The following is a 14,477-nucleotide window of genomic DNA, read 5'->3' as shown; positions in this document are numbered from 1 at the left end:
TTTAAAAGGCTCACTGTGGCGATTCCTTAAGGATCTAAAACTAGAAATGCCATTTGACCCAGCAATCCCAATACTGGGTATATACCCAAAGGATTATAAATCATTCTACTATAAAGACACATGCACACGTATGTTTATTGTGGCACTATTCACAATAGCAAAGACGTGGAACCAACCCAAATGTCCATCAGTGATAGACTGGATTAAGAAAATGTAGCACATATACAAGATGGAATACTATGCATCCATAAAAAAGGATGAGTTCACGTCCTTTGTAGGGACATGGATGAAGCTGGAAACCATCATTCTCAGCAAACTATTGCAAAGACAGAAAACCAAACACCACATGTTCTCACTCATAGGTGGAAATTGAACAATGAGAACATTTGGACACAGGGCAGGGAACATCACACACCAGGGCCTGTCATGGAGTGTGGGGATGGGGGAGGGATAGCATTAGGAGAAATAACTAATATAAATGACGAGTTAATGGGTGCAGCACACCAGCATGGCACATGTTGTGCACATGTACCCTAGAACATAAAGTATAAGAAAAAAAGTAAAAAAAAGTAAAATAATATTATCTTTTTGCATACCTGGAAAAAAAAGGCTCACAAGACTCTACATGGTCTGCATTCCAGTTACCACTCTGACTGCAATTGCTTTCTCCTTTGCACACTCCATTTCAGCATCTTTGCTATGCCTTCCCTAGGATCTCCCACTTATTACTCACTATGCCTGGAATGTTCTTTAATAGGTTTCCGAATGTATCACCACCTTACCTCTCTCAATCCTTCCCTGAAAACCTTATTTGAAATTTCAACACTCCCACAAGAGATATTCCCTTTCATTCCTGTTTCACTTTTCTTCACAATACTTCTTCGCCATCTAATATACTATTTTCAATAGCTTTATTGAAATATAATTCACATTCCATAAAATTAACTCATTGAAAATGTACAGTTCAATGGTGTTTGGTATATTCGTAGATATTTACAGCCACCATCTCAAAAAGAAAGCCTGTACCCCTTAGCTATCACTACCCTATGTCTGCATTCTCCTCAGCCCTAAGCAACCACTAGTCTACTTTCTAGACTATATAGTCTATCTCTGACATTTAATTTTTCAAAGTTTAATTGTGAAATCATTATATCTTAAGAAAGGCAGATGATAGATAGCTAGCTAGATAGATAGCAAGACATGTCTTAAAAATAATAAACTGAGTTTCAAGTAACAACTAACTATATTAAAAACCGTAGCTGTAACTTAAAAGTCTTTTGTTGCACTAATTATTTGATAATGGTAATAATTATGATGCAGTTCAAAGATGAGTAAGTTCTTTTCAGATTATTCTAGAATCCATACTAAGTGCTTCATCATGTAAAATGCCTCAGAGCAAGGCTAATTCCTGAATAGTTGACAGCAGCATTTCACCCCATCCCAAAGGGCCTCTATGACTTTATCATTCCGGAGGGTGAAGATGAAAGGATTGAGGAAAGGAGTTACTACTGAAACCATCAAGGAAACTACCCGATTGTAATCAGCTGCCTGTGTTTGCTTGGGTTTCAAGTAGAGAAACAAGCAGCTGCCGTAGCCGATCACAACACAGGTGAAGTGGGAGGCACAAGTGGAGAAGGATTTCCTCTGGCCAGAGGCTGACGGGATCTTGAGAATGGTGGAGATGATGTAGGTGTAGGAGACAATTGTAGGGATCAAAGAACCAAAGAGAACAAAAACAGCCATTAAGAAGAGGAAAAAATCCATGAAACGAGTATTATTGCAGGATAGTTTGAACAATTGCCCTTGGTCACAGAAAAAATGGTTCACCACATTTGATTTGTAGTAAGTAAGCTGAAGCATGACGTAGACTGGCCAGATTTCAAAAAGAAACCCAAACACCCATGACACAAGAACCACAAAGCTGCAGGTGTGTCTGTTCATAATGATGTTGCACCTCAAAGGGTTACACACAGCCATATAACAGTCCACAGCCATTGCTCCAAGTAATGTCCCCATAGAAAGGTATGAGAAGAGCTGGACAACACAGGCAGACAAAGATACTATCTGCATCCCAGGAGGCAGCAATCCCAAAAGCATCCCAGGGACGATTATGGTTGTGACCAGGATCTCCAGGGCAGATAGGTGGCTGAGGAAGAAATACATGGGGGACTGCAGACGTTTATCCACACAGACAATCACGATGATGACTGTGTTTCCCATTAATGTCACCAAGTAGAAAAAGAAGAATATAGCAAAAAGGATATAATGTAGTTCTTCAGAGCCAGGGAAACCAAGGAGATAAAATTAAGTGGCACTAGAGTAATTCATCAACATTTAGTTCTAAGCCCTTGTTCCTTGTGAAATCTAGAGAGCAAAAGAGGGAGAACAACTGCTTCTCATTCTAAAAAGATTAAGGACATTTCAGGTTGAAAAAACATTCCTCTCCTGCTCCTCAACTCCATAACCTGTCTCTACTATTTTCTATACAAGGTTGATGTCAAATACTTCATGAAGAATATATATCTTATGAGGATAAATGTATATGTTCAAGAAGATGAAATCCAGTCATGAATACCAAATAATAAACATGAAAACCCACCCACCCTAGCATGCACTCTTTCTCAATACACTGGACATCTGCCTCCAACTCCGCTCTTACCGGCCACTCTGTCTGCTTCCAGGATGTATGACTGTTACAAGGTGAACCACTTCATAATAATTGCAATCACTACCAAGATCAAGAAACAGAAGTTTGATAGCAGTCACATAAATCCATTTGTGTGTACTATTACAATTGCAATGCTCATATCATCAGCAAAAACTACAATTCTCAACCTTTAAGAAATTACTGGGGCCAGGCACGGTGGCTCAAGCCTGTAATCCCAGCACTTTGGGAGGCCGAGACAGGCGGATCACGAGGTCAGGAGATCAAGACCATCCTGGCTAACATGGTGAAACCCCGTCTCTACTAAAAAAAAATACAAAAAAACTAGCCGGGTGCGGTGGTGGGCGCCTGTAGTTCCAGCTACTCGGGAGGCTGAGGCAGGAGAATGGTGTGAACCCGGGAGGCAGAGCTTGCAGTGAGCTGAGATCCGGCCACTGCACTCCAGCCTGGGGGACAGAGCGAGACTCTGTCTCAAAAAAAAAAAAAAAAAAAAAAAAACAGGAAACTGCCTTGCTTTCCTAAATAGTTTAATCATCCTAGTTTGAATCATTATGCATTATAACTTAGTGTTGTCCGTTTTGTAATTCTATATGCTTTAAGTCTATTTTAATTGATAGATTCTCTGTATAGCCCGTTCACTTTCTTCCAATCTACTTGTTGAAGAACTCAGGTATTTTGACAGTAGAGTTTTCCATAATGTGAGTTTTGCTAATTTCATCCACATGGTGCAATTGAACATATTCATCTGTTTCTAGCTTCTCTTACAGGTTTCCTGTTCTAAATCTGGAATCAGTCATTTCTCCAAGAAGCCCTAGATTCTCAAATCAAGAAAAATTATTGCAATACAACAATCTGAACCTAGGAATGATTATATTTACTGGAATGGTCAATGTTATTAGAATTTTGAGTGGACAAAGCCAGCAGGTAAATAGGTAAATGGGTGGTAGATAGGTAGATAGTTTAACCATGAATCCATCATACATATAATTTAAACAGAAGACTCTAACGACTTTCCCTAAGCTCCTCTATATTACATTTAAAATTAGAATATTCACTAAACAATCATTTGCTTTATCTGACATTACACATGCAACAGTTATAAAATACGAATACTGTATTCCTGAATATAATTACTGAAAACATTTTTTAAATATTTGCATATACTAAAACATGCCAAAATGTAAAGACCATCGATGCTAGGAAGAAACTGCATCAACTAACGAGCAAAATAACCAGCTAACATCATAATGACAGGATCAAGTTCACACATAACAATATTAACCTTAAATGTAAATGGGTTAAATGGTCCAATGAAAAGACACAGACTGGCAAATTGGATAAAGAGTCAAAACCCATCAGTTTGCTGTATTCAGGAGACCCATCTCACGTGCAGAGACACACATAGGCTCAAAATAAAGGGATGGAGGAAGATCTACCAAAAAAATGGAAAACAAAAAAAGGCAGGAGTTGCAATCCTAGTCTCTGATAAAACAGACTTTAAACCAACAAGGATCAAAAAAGACAAAGAAGGCCATTACATAATGGTAAAGGGATCAATTCAACAAGAAGAGCTAACTATCCTAAATATATATGCACCCAATACAGGAGCACCCAGATTCATAAAGCAAGTCCTTAGAGACTTACAAAGAGACTTAGACTCCCATACAATAATAATGGGAGACTTTAATACCCCACTGTCAACATTAGACAGATCAATGAGACAGAAAGTTAACAGGATATCCAGGAATTGAACTCAACTCTGCACCAAGCAGACCTAATAGACATTTACAGAACTCTACACCCCAAATCAACAGAATATACATTCTTCTCAGCACCACATTGCACTTATTCCAAAATTGACCACATAGTTGGAAGTAAAGCACTCCTCAGCAAATGTAAAAGAACAGAAATTATAACAAACTGTCTCTCAGAACACAGTGCAATCAAACTAGAACTCAGGATGAAGAAACTCAATCAAAACCACTCAACTACATGGAAACTGAACAACCTGCTCCTGAGTGACTACTGGGTACATAATGAAATGAAGGCAGAAATAAAGATGTTCTTTGAAATCAATGAAAACAAAGATACAACATACCAGAATCTCTGGGACACATTTAAAGCACTGTGTAGAGGGAAACTGATAGCACTAAATGCCCACAAGAGAAAGCAGGAAAGATCTAAAATTGACACCCTAATATCACAACTTAAAGAACTAGAGAAGCAAGAGCAAACACATTCAAAAGCTAACAGAAGGCAAGAAATAACTAAGATCAGAGCAGGACTAAAGGAGATAGAGATACAAAAAACCCTTCAAAAAGTCAATGAATCCAGGAACTGGTTTTTTGAAAAGATCAACAAAATTGATAGACCGCTAGCAAGACTAATAAAGGAGAAAAGAGAGAACAATCAAATAGACGCAATAAAAAATGGTAAAGGGGATATCACCACCGACCCCACAGAAATCCAAACTACCATCAGAGAATACTATAAACACCTCTACGCAAATAAATTAGAAAACCTAGAAGAAATGGATAAATTCCTGGACACATACACTCTCCCAAGACTAAACCAGGAAGAACTCGAATCCCTGAATAGACCAATAACAGGCTCTGAAATTGAGGCAATAATTAAGAGCCTACCAACCAAAAAAAGTCCAGGACCAGATGGATTCACAGCCAAATTCTACCAGAGGCACCAGGAGGAGCTGCTACCATTCCTTCTGAAACTATTTCAATCAATAGAAAAAGAGGAAATCCTCCCTAACTGATTTTATGAGGCCAACATCATCCTGATACCAAAGCCTGGCAGACACACAACAAAAAAAGAGAATTTTAGAAAATATCCCTGAAGAACAAGGATGCAAAAATCCTCAATAAAATACTGGCAAACCAAATCCAGCAGCACATCAAAAAGCTTATCCACCACGATCAAGTGGGCTTCATTCCTGGGATGAAAGGCTGGTTCAACATATACAAATCAATAAACATAATCTAGCATATAAACAGAACCAAAGACAAAAACCACATGATTATCTCAATAGATGCAGAAAAGGCTTTTGACAAAATTCAACAGCCCTTCATGCTAAAAACTCTCAATAAATTTGGTATTGATGGAATGTATCTCAAAATAATAAGAGCTATTTATGACAAACCCACAGCAAATATCATACTGAATGGGCAAAAACTGGAAGAATTACCCTTAAAAACTGGCACAAGACAGGGATGCCCTCTCTCACCACTCCTATTCAACATAGTGTTGGAAGTTCTGGCTAGGGCAATCAGGCAAGAGAAAGAAATCAAGGGTATTCAACTAGGAAAAGAAGAAGTCAAATTGTCCCTGTTTGCAGATGACATGATTGTCTACTTAGAAAACCCCACCGTCTCAGTCCAAAATCTCCTCAAGCTGATAAGCAACTTAAGCAAAGTCTCAGGATACAAAATCAATGTGCAAAAATCACAAGCCTTCTTATACACCAATAACAGACAAACGGAGAGCCAAATCATGAATGAACTCCCATTCACAATTACTACAAAGAGAATAAAATACCTAGGAATCCAACTTACAAGGGATGTGAAGGACCTCTTCAAGGAGAACTACAAACCACTGCTCAATGAAATAAAAGAGGACACAAACAAATGGAAGAATATTCCATGCTCATGCATAGGAAGAATCAATATCCTGAAAATGGCCACACTGCCCAAGGTAATTTATAGATTCAATGCCATCCCCATTAAGCTACCAATGACTTTCTTCACAGAATTGGAAAGAACTACTTTAAAGTTCATATGCAACCAAAAAAGAGCCCGCATTGCCAAGACAATCGTAAGTCAAAAGAACAAAGCTGGAGGCATCATGCTACCTGACTTCAAACTATACTACAAAGCTACAGTAACCAAAACAGTATGGTACTGGTACCAAAACAGAGATATAGACCAATGGAACAGAACACAGCCCTCAGAAATAATACCACACAACTACAGCCATCTGATCTTTGACAAGCCTGACAAAAAAAGAAATTGGGAATGAATTCCCTATTTAATAAATGGTGCTGGGAAAACTGGCTAGCCATAAGTAGAAAGCTGAAACTGGATCCCTTCCTTACTTCTTATACAAAAATTAATTCAAGATGCATTAGAGACTTAAATGTTAGACCTAAAACCATAAAAACCCTAGAAGAAAACCTAGGCAATACCATTCAGGACATAGGCATAGGCAAGGACTTCATGTCTAAAACACCAAACACAATGGCAAAACAATGATCCTGAGAGGCGGAGGTTGCAGTGAGCCAAGATCACGCCACTGCACTCCAGCCTGAGTGACAGATTTGGACCAAAACAATGGCAACAAAAGCCAAAACAATGGCAACGAAAGCCAAAACAGTGGCAACAAAAGCCAAAAGCCAAAGAGAAATGAGATCTAATTAAACTAAAGAGCTTCTGCACAGCAAAAGAAACTACCATCAGAGTGAACAGGCAACCTACAGAATGGGAGAAAATTTTTGCAATCTACTTATCTGACAAAGGGCTAATATCCAGAACCTACAAAGAACTCAAACAAATTTACAAGAAAAAAACAAACAACCCCATCAAAAAGTGAGCAAAGGATATGAACAGACACTTCTCAAAAGAAGACATTTATGCAGCCAACAGACCCATGAAAATTGCTCATCATCACTAGCCATCAGAGAAACGCAAATCAAAACCACAATGAGATACTGTCTCACACCAGTTAGAATGGCAATCATTAAAAAGTCAAGAAACAACAGATGCTGGAGAGGATGTGGAGAAATAGGAACACTTTTACACTGTTGGTGGGACTGTAAACTAGTTTAACCACTGTGGAAAACTGTGTGGCAATTCCTCAAGGATCTAGAACTAGAAGTACCATATGACCCAGCCATCCCATTACTGGGCATATACCCAAAGGATTAGAAATGATGCTGCTATAAAGACACATGCACACATATGTTTATTGTGGCACTATTCACAATAGCAAAGATTTGGAATGAACCCAAATGTCCATCAGTGACAGATGGATTAAGAAAATGTGGGATATATACACCATGGAATACTATGCAACCACAAAAAGGGATGAGTTCGTGTCCTTTGTAGGGACATGGATGCAGCTGGAGACCATCATTCTCAGCAAACTATCGCAAGAACAGAAAACCAAACACCACATGTTCTCACTCATAGGTGGGAACTGAACAATAAGATCACTTGGACACAGGAGGGGGAGCATCACACACTGGGGCCTGTTGTAGGGTGAGGGGAGGGGGGAGGGATAGCATTAGGAGATATACCTAATGTAAATGACGAGTTGGTGGGTGCAGCACACCAACATGACACACGTATATATATGTAACAAACCTGCACGTTGTGCACATGTACCCTAGAATATAAAATATAATAAAATATATATATTTGCATATACTATCCCCATTCTTCTCTTTTTAAAAACATTGTCCTACTGCATCTACATTGTCAAACCACATAGATTTTTTTTTTTTAAGACGGAGTCTAACTCTGTCACTCAGGCTGGAGTGCAGTGGCGTGATCTTGGCTCACTGCAACCTCCGCCTCCCAGGATCAAGTGATTCTCATGCCTCGGCCTCCTGAGTAGCTGGGATTACAGGCACATGCCACCACGCCTGGCTAATTTTTAAAAATTTTTAATAGAGACAGGGTTTCACCATTTTGGCCACACTGGTCTCAAACTCCTGACCTCAAGTGGTCTGCCGACTTCAGCCTCCAAAAGTGCTGGGATTACAGGTGTGAGCCACTGCACTCAGCCCTAGATAATTTTAAAAGACAATTTTTTAATCTTTTGAATAAAAAATTAGTTAACAATATATGCACATGCAAATCACAAAAGAAATTATTAATTTACAAAAAGAAAATTAATACTTTTACATGACAAGATTTCATTAAAAACTAAAAAGTCAAAAAACAGGTTAAAAAATATATTCTCAACCTACATAAGATAATATAAAGTAATACCTGCAATGTCTAAAGAATATCTCTATATTTTTATAAAAGTAGTGAAGGCCTCAGGATAAGAAAAATGTGAAGCTCCAACTCTTCTCCCTTATTATTCTTCCATTTATCCTACTTAGCTCCAGGGAAACTTTACAAAATATTCAGAGTTAATAAAGACCCTTCTGCCAAAATATCTCCTTTGTTACAATCAATTATGTGGATAAACAAGCAAACTTTCCTTGGCAATTAGAAGCAGAATGAAGTCTTTTATTTTTGAGATAGTATGACATTATTGTGAAGTAGAAGTGAAAGCAATGTACACAGCTGTACCATAAACAGTTTTCCTTCACAGACCATTCCCATAAATGTCATTCCCAAAAACACATCCCCAAGGTAACCCATTTCCTGGTTTCCCTCTCAGATGTTTCTTTACGCAACTATATGCAAATATGAATATAAATTAAGTTGTACTTTGTTCTTACAAAAAGGAAACAAACATTTTCTCTTCTTCACTTTTCTTACTCAACAGTGTATCTTGGAGAGAGAGATATGTATATATACACACACACACACACACACACATATATATATATATATATATATATATATTTTTTTTTTTTTTTTTTTTTTTTCTGAGACAGAGTCTCACTCTGTCGCCCAGGCTAGAGTGTAATAGCACGATTTTAGCTCACTGCTACCTCTGCCTCCCGGGTTCAAGCGATTCTCCTGCCTCAGCCTCCGAAAGTGATACTGAAGCTGGGATTACAGGTGCACACCACCACGCCCGGCTAATTTTTGTATTTTTAGTAGAGATGGCGTTTCATTATGTTGGTCAGGCTGGTGTCAAACTCCTGACCTTGTGATCTGCCCACTCAGCCTCCCAAAGTGCTGGGATTACAGCCACTGTAATCCCAGTTGCTTTTTATTGATACAGAAAACCCTCATGTTTCCAACCCTCATATAACAGTAACTGAATGAAAGTCCCATAAAATATATAAGTGGTCATCTTTTGATGTCCATTTGGGTTGCCACCAGACTTGTGTAATCACTTGTGTAATGATGCAGAAAAATGTGTCATGCAATACAGAAATATTAATTGCAAATTGTGAATATGACAGGAGCTAGGGAGAGGATGGGACAATACAGGAACTGAGATACAGGAATTAAGGGAGTTCAGTGTAGAGCTAGAAGGCAGCTTGGTAAACTTGGGTTTTGTGAGAAAACAAGGGGGAAAAGAAACAAACAAATGAATCTGGTAGTCACAGAGAGAGACGCAAAAAGGAATTCAGAAAGAAACTGAGCAGGAAGTGGGAGAGCGAAGGGAGCACTGAGGACAAAAGTGCTATTTCAGGATTGAAGAATGTATAAGACACAGGAAAAGGGGCTCCCTCTGCCCTCTCTCCATTCCACCCTCAGCCCAAAGACACAGAAAGCCCAGCTGTCCCTTATCACATCACCTCCCAGACAGAACACAGCTCCATTTCCTTCCCTCATTTGAAGCTGGCATAATGATGTGGGTGACATTAGATAAAATGCTTCTCTCTAAGATCTTCCATCCACACCTGAGAAGGTCCACCAATTTGAGATGCACCTGTAAGAGCACACATTCTGCTAGGCAGTTAGGTAGGGGAGTGAGTTCACTCTTACAAATGCCAATCAAAAAAACCCAAAGAAAGGCACTATCGCTATTGGACACTGCAAGCAGGAATCAACAAGGAAAGTTTGAAGCTTGTGCTGGTCCTGAGATTACTCAGAGAAGTACTGGTGAGTTTACACAATAAGACGACACCTTGAAATCACATGGCAATATAGAGGAAGATAATCTCAGCACCTAGGATCAAATATGTATGTCAGATGTAAGAAAATATATTACACTTGACCGGGCGCGGTGGCTCACACCTGTAATCCCAGCACTTTGGGAGGCCGAGGCGGATGGATCACAAGGTCATGAGATTGAGACCATCCTGGCATGGTGAAACCCCATCTCTACTAAAAAATACAAAAAAATTAGCCGGGCCTGGTGGCGGGCACCTGTAGCTCCAGCTACTTGGGAGGCTGAGGCAGGAGAATGGCGTGAAACCGGGAGGCAGAGCTTGCAGTGAGCTGAGATTGAGCCACTGCACTTCAGCCTGGGAGACAGAGCAAGACTCTGTCTCAAAAAAAAAAAAAAAAGAAAAAGAAAATATATCACACTTCCCTTGTTTTTCCCATTATCAGGTCCAAGGGTTCAAAACACTGAACATCTTTCAGATGTTTACACTTCTCACATTTATTTTACAACATGCATTGTAAGTACGGAGGGCTAATAAATTTATGTATCTATTTAAAAAATAATGAGGTGATCTTCCATGGAAAAAGAATTCAATATAAATTGAAGCCATGTCATAGCTTAAACACCCACTGTAGATCATGAGCTGTTTGATTTTGAGAATGATCATTTTGTTTCAATTAGTACTATCAGATTACTCAAATCCATGATGAGGATTTGAACTGTACTCAGGACACACTTAATTTTTAAGGAGTTGATAGCAGCGTTTCATGCCATCTCCAAAGGCCTGTATGAATTTGTCATTCCTCAGGGTGAAGATGAAAGGGTTCAGAAAAGGGGTCACTACTAAAACCAGCAGTGACGCTACCCTGTTATACTCGGCTGCCTGCGTTTGTTTGGGTTTCACGTAGAGAAACAAGCAGCTGCCGTAACCGATCACAACATAGGTGAAGTGGGAGGCACAAGTGGAAAAGGATTTCCTCCGCCCAGAGGCTGATGGGATCTTGAGGATGGTGGAGATGATGTAGGTGTAGGAGACAATTGTAGGGATCAAAGAACCAATGATAATGAAAACAGCCATTAGAAAAAGAATAAACTCTGTGAAAAGAGTGTTCTCACAGGATACTTTGAGCAATTGTCCTCGGTCACAGTAAAAATGGTCTAACACATTTGATTTGCAGAAAGTAAGCTGAAAAGTGGCATAAACTGGCCAGATTTCAGAAAGAAACCCAAAAACCCATGACACAATTACTACCCAAATGCAGGTGCTGCTGTTCATAATGATGTTGTACCTCAAAGGGTTACACACAGCCACATAACGGTCCACAGCCATCACTCCCATTAATGCCAACTCCGAGGTACCCAAAGAAAGGTATAAATATAGCTGTGCAGCACAGGCTGTCAAAGATATGATCTGAGTGCCTGGAAGCAGCAACCCCCCGAGCATAAAAGGGACAGCTGTGGATGTGATCAGGATCTCCAGGACAGAGAGGTGACCTAGGAAAAAATACATGGGGGACTGCAGACGTTTATCAACACAGTGATGATGATGACCGTGTTTCCCATCACTGTCACTATGTACAAGAAGAAGAAGGTTGCAAAAAGGATACAGCGTACTTCTTGGGAGCCAGGGAAGCCTAAGAGAAAAAATTCAATGGTGCTAGAGCAATTCCCCAACATTTACTTCTGAGTGCTTTTCCCTTCTGAAATCTAGAGAGAAAAAAAAAGAGTTAATATGGCTTCCCATCCCAACAGAAGTAGAAACTGTTCTGAAACCCGCCTCCTGCTCACAGGCTGCACACCATGACTAGAATGGTAAGCATTCGTCTTCTATTATTCCCTGTATATGGTCAGGGGCAATTTTTCTTTTCTTTTCTTTTCTTTTTTTTTGCGGGGGGATGGAGTTTCACCCTTGTCACCCAGGCTGGAGTGCAATAGCACGATCTTGACTCACTGTAACCTCCACCTCCCAGGTTCAAGAGATATTCCTGCCACAGCCTCCTGGGTAGCTGAGATTACAGGCATGCGCCACCACACCCAGCTAATTTTTTTGTATTATTAGTAGAGATGGGGTTTCACCATGTTGGCCAGGCTAGTCTCAAACTCCTGACCTCAGGTGATCCACCCTCTTAGTCTCCCAAAGTACTGGGATTATAGGTATAAGCCACCGCGCCTGGTTTAGGGGCAATTTTTCTAACTATGCACAATATGCCAAGAAAATTGCGTTGATGATCCCAGTCCCCAGTGCCATACTGTAGACATGAGAACCTGTACCATGCACCCTGCATGCACCATTGCACCCTCAATGCTCAGTTCACCTGCCTCCCACTCTGCTCTGAACAGCCAGCAGTCAGCCTCCAGGACCACAGTGTGTTCCCTTCTACCACTAACTCCCTTCCACCTGGAAGCTCTTAAACTACTCTGTCTGCCAAGTATTTTCTGTCCTGTAAATTCCTGCTCCAGTATCATGTTCTATACAAAAGTTTTCCTGGCCAACGCCCCTGAGCTGGTTACTTGATTTTTTTGTTTCATCAGAATGTAGGTTCCATTTATAGGATGTTTATTTTAAAGCTTCTGCTTCACCTTCATCATCATTGCTATGTGCTGGTGAGAGTGAGGATAGGGAAGTCTCCTGAGGAGTTTCTATAAATTCTCAAGGGCAAGGACTGAGGAGCTCTCAATCTACTGGTCAGCTGGTTCCCTGCATGGATTACTCCTTTATTCCTCCCTATCTTGGGAAGAAAGGCTCCCTCGCTCCTGTCCTCAGTGAATGTGTCTTCTCACAGAAGGCAGGCAACCAGCACCTGGGTTGAGTTGAGCCTGACCATCTCTCTCCAAGACTCTGACAACTCTTTTCACTGTTCTGAGAGAAAGAAAATTCAGATGAAATACAGAGGAAGAACTTTACCTCTGTACCTCAGCCTCTACCTGTTCCACACTGAACTTGTACTGGGTCTGACAAATAGGAGACTTTAGTCCAATTTCAACATCCTCTGCCTTCAGGATAATCCAAGCCCTGGATCCATCAGGAGCCCAAAGCCACCAAGTGTGACATCTGGGTTCAGGCCGTGTCCTAAATACAGATGACTCTGGTCTCAGTCTAACAGTAAATTTAGGAAGTCACCTCAGAGCCTATATTTCTTCTATGAACACATTTTTCTCCCAAAATCATATTAAAGATTCTGCTGTCACTTACATGAAACAGACCCTGCATTCTGAGTAACTTAGAATCCCTGGGCTTTATTTTTCACTTCTTTCAGGTTTTTGGTCAAGTATCTGAGTTCAAGTTTTCTCTTCATGCTGTCTAAAAGAACACACAGAACCCTTCACTCTCTATCACCTCATTAGAATATATTTATCTTTTTAGTGCTTATGAGAAATTATATGTTTACTTTTTATTTTCTGACTCACTTTACAATGTAGGCACCATGAAAGCAAAAAGATTGTCATTTTTGTTCACTATATCTCATATAGAATGAAGTGGTACTGCTTTTGAGTGAATCAATGAATTGATCAGTTAAAGAACGAATCTATGAACGAAGCCCCTCCAAATCTGGCTATGGCCAACCTTGAAAGAACTGCTTTCTTTCCCTTCTGTCTTCACTGAGACATTGCTCACTCATAATTCAGTCCTCTCTCTGAGACTCCTTATAAAATGGCAGTTGGGTAACAAGGACAGACCTGATGGAAGAGCTCAGTAGAGTGATTTCCACAATCTCTCTTTGCCCAGGACCAGATGACAAGAAAGTAGAGATGATGTCAAGGATGGTTTTGACAATAGCAAGGAGTTGTACTGCATCCAGCAGTGAATCAGAGAAGAGCTGAAAGTGCTCTCTGCTGTACAGGAGGAATTTGGAGATGAGCCAATCTCCTTTGCCTCTCTCATAGCTTACCCAGTAGGGTCTGAATGTCCTTGTTCTAGAAAGTTGACAGGTCTAGAACTTTCCATCCTGAACCTCTCTCACTCTTTTCTACACAGATGGAAACTGCTGGAATTCACTTACCTTCAATGAAATTGAAGTGAAAACCCGTATGAGTCTAAGTCTCAACCCAGACTACATCA

At 40.1% G+C, this 14,477-nt stretch overlaps 2 protein-coding genes across 2 annotated transcripts; both read right to left on the bottom strand.

The window, feature by feature from the left end:
* Positions 1–1,401: 1,401 nt before the first annotated feature.
* On the bottom strand, positions 1,402–2,334 carry LOC103227045 (olfactory receptor 9A4-like). The gene is given in 1 exon segment (XM_007983202.3): positions 1,402–2,334. A coding segment is annotated over 1 exon segment (933 nt).
* An 8,819-nt stretch (positions 2,335–11,153) lies between these two features.
* On the bottom strand, positions 11,154–12,752 carry LOC103227046 (olfactory receptor 9A1). The gene is given in 2 exon segments (XM_007983203.3): positions 11,154–11,956; positions 11,959–12,752. Coding segments are annotated over 2 exon segments (939 nt in total). The 5' UTR covers positions 12,095–12,752.
* Between the last annotated feature and the right edge of the window lie 1,725 nt (positions 12,753–14,477).

The sequence above is a fragment of the Chlorocebus sabaeus genome, chromosome 21 (genome assembly GCF_047675955.1).
Source record: "Chlorocebus sabaeus isolate Y175 chromosome 21, mChlSab1.0.hap1, whole genome shotgun sequence".
In the NCBI taxonomy this organism is placed as follows: domain Eukaryota; kingdom Metazoa; phylum Chordata; class Mammalia; order Primates; family Cercopithecidae; genus Chlorocebus; species Chlorocebus sabaeus.
Note: the sequence above shows the minus strand (reverse complement) of the source record. Positions and strands in the feature narration are given on the sequence as shown.